The sequence below is a fragment of the Helobdella robusta genome (genome assembly GCF_000326865.2).
Source record: "Helobdella robusta unplaced genomic scaffold HELROscaffold_471, whole genome shotgun sequence".
Classification (NCBI taxonomy): Eukaryota; Metazoa; Annelida; class Clitellata; order Rhynchobdellida; family Glossiphoniidae; genus Helobdella; species Helobdella robusta.
The window spans coordinates 2,963-4,942 of record NW_008705182.1 but is presented as its reverse complement, the minus strand read 5'-3'; the positions used below and the strand labels follow the sequence as shown (position 1 = coordinate 4,942).

Here is a 1,980-nt window from a genome sequence, read left to right as displayed (position 1 = left end):
ACAATGAACTTCAGCCGTCAATTTTGAATTAAGATTAGTAGGAAAAGAGTATTTAATATGGAATGAGTGAGCGAGTTAATGAACGAATAAATGAATGAATGAATGAATGAATGAATGAATGGATGGATGGATGGATGGATGGATGGATGGATGGATGGATGGATGGATGGATGGATGGATGGATGGATGGATGAACGAATGAATGAATGAACGAACGAATGAAAAAAATGAATAAAATTAGGAGAAGTTGTTGTTAGTCATCACAAGCCGATTTCAATTTTGGAGGAAAATACGTTACCCACAATAAATAATAAAAACAGTAATAATAATAATAGCAATAATAATAATGTTAATGATAATAATAAGAAATCATAATAACAACAACAAACAAAAAACAACTCTTAAATGAAATCATCAACTCGTCGTCATTATTCAAAATTAATATATTACAAATCTGTCAGCCGATAAACACATACAACTGTATGAACAATAGAAACATAGCAACAACAACAACAACGACGATAATAATAATATGAATTTTTTTTATTCAATAATAATTATTATTTATTACATTTTGACCTAATTTGGTTGCCAAATAACGAGACAGACCGGCTCTTCATCTGAGTGGGAAGTCAAACTTTTTGGGTGAAAACCGGCAAAAAATAAGAATAACAACAAAAACAACAACAATAATAATACAAACGATTACTATTACTTTTGGTTATATTATTATTGCAATTGTTTAATGTTTATACAATGGCAAATGACATTCTTATACAGATAACGATCGTACGCTCTTCAAAAACAAGAAGATGATGAATGATAAGATAGATATTATTATTGGTATTATTATTAATTATTATTATTATTATTATTGTAATTTTATATAAATCTTAATTATTTCAAGTTTTTTTGATAATTAAAAATTATTATGAAATTGTTTTCCTCACAGTATTTAGCTCCGGAGATGATCGAGAAAAGGGCCTACGATAAGACAGTTGACTGGTGGTGTCTGGGCTCCGTGCTCTATGAGATATTGTTTGGACTGGTAGGTGCAGTTTTGTCGCTATTCATTCGGTTTTTCATTTGTTCGTTCGTTCGTTCGTTCATTTATTCATTCCTTTTTCAAACCACCAATCCATCCAGCCAGCTATTCCTCAGCCAACCTGATAATACTGTACACTCATTTTAACTTTAATTTATTTGTAGGTGTGTTTGTTTGTTTGTTCGTTTTTTCATTCATTTATTCGTTCATTCAGTCGCTCATTTAATCAACCAATGAACAGCCTCCGTTCTACGACAAAAACATCTCGATAATGTACCACAGCATATGCAACGAGCAGCTGGTCCTCCCGACGAACATCAACAAAAATAAATTATCCAGTTTCGTTCAAGATATTTTGTTTAGGGTTGGTTTTGTTGAGTTGGCTGGTTGGTTGGTTGGCTGGTTGGTTGGTTGGCTGGCTGGCTGGCTGGTTGGTTGGCTGACTGGCTGGTTGGTTGGTTGGCTGGTTGGTTGGCTGGTTGGTTGGCTGGTTTTTTTGGCTGGTTGTTTAGCTAACTGGCTGATTGTTTGTAAGCGTAGGCTGGTTAATTGGCTGTTTAGTTGTTTTGTTGGTAATTTGATTAATTTGTTGATAATTGTAGTTATTGCTTTGATAAGTTGAATGACTGTTTGACCTATTAAATAGTTTAATTTTATACTTGATATTATTTCTTCTTACTCGCAAATATTCAGCTTCTTGAAAAAGATCAACGAATTAGGCTTGGATCGAAAGACGACTTCAAAGAAATCAAACGCCACCCATTTTTCGCCCAGACAGATTGGAGCATGGTGGAAAACAAAATGATCAAGCCACCATTTGTTCCCCATTTGGTCAGTTGGCTGGTCTGTTAGATGGTTGATTGTTTAGTCCGTTGGTTTGTTGGTTGGCTGGCTGGTTGGTTGGCTGGCTGGCTGGTAGATTGGTTGGTTGGTTT

At 34.3% G+C, this 1,980-nt stretch overlaps 1 protein-coding gene across 1 annotated transcript; it reads left to right on the top strand.

The window, feature by feature from the left end:
* Nucleotides 1-931: 931 nt before the first annotated feature.
* HELRODRAFT_92744 (hypothetical protein) lies at nucleotides 932-1,897 on the top strand (the record flags this gene model as incomplete). The annotated part of the gene is made up of 3 exons (XM_009026514.1): nucleotides 932-1,048; nucleotides 1,287-1,388; nucleotides 1,739-1,897. The coding sequence occupies 3 exons, from the start codon at nucleotides 932-934 to the stop codon at nucleotides 1,895-1,897; spliced, it is 378 nt and encodes a 125-aa protein (XP_009024762.1).
* Nucleotides 1,898-1,980: the final 83 nt, after the last annotated feature.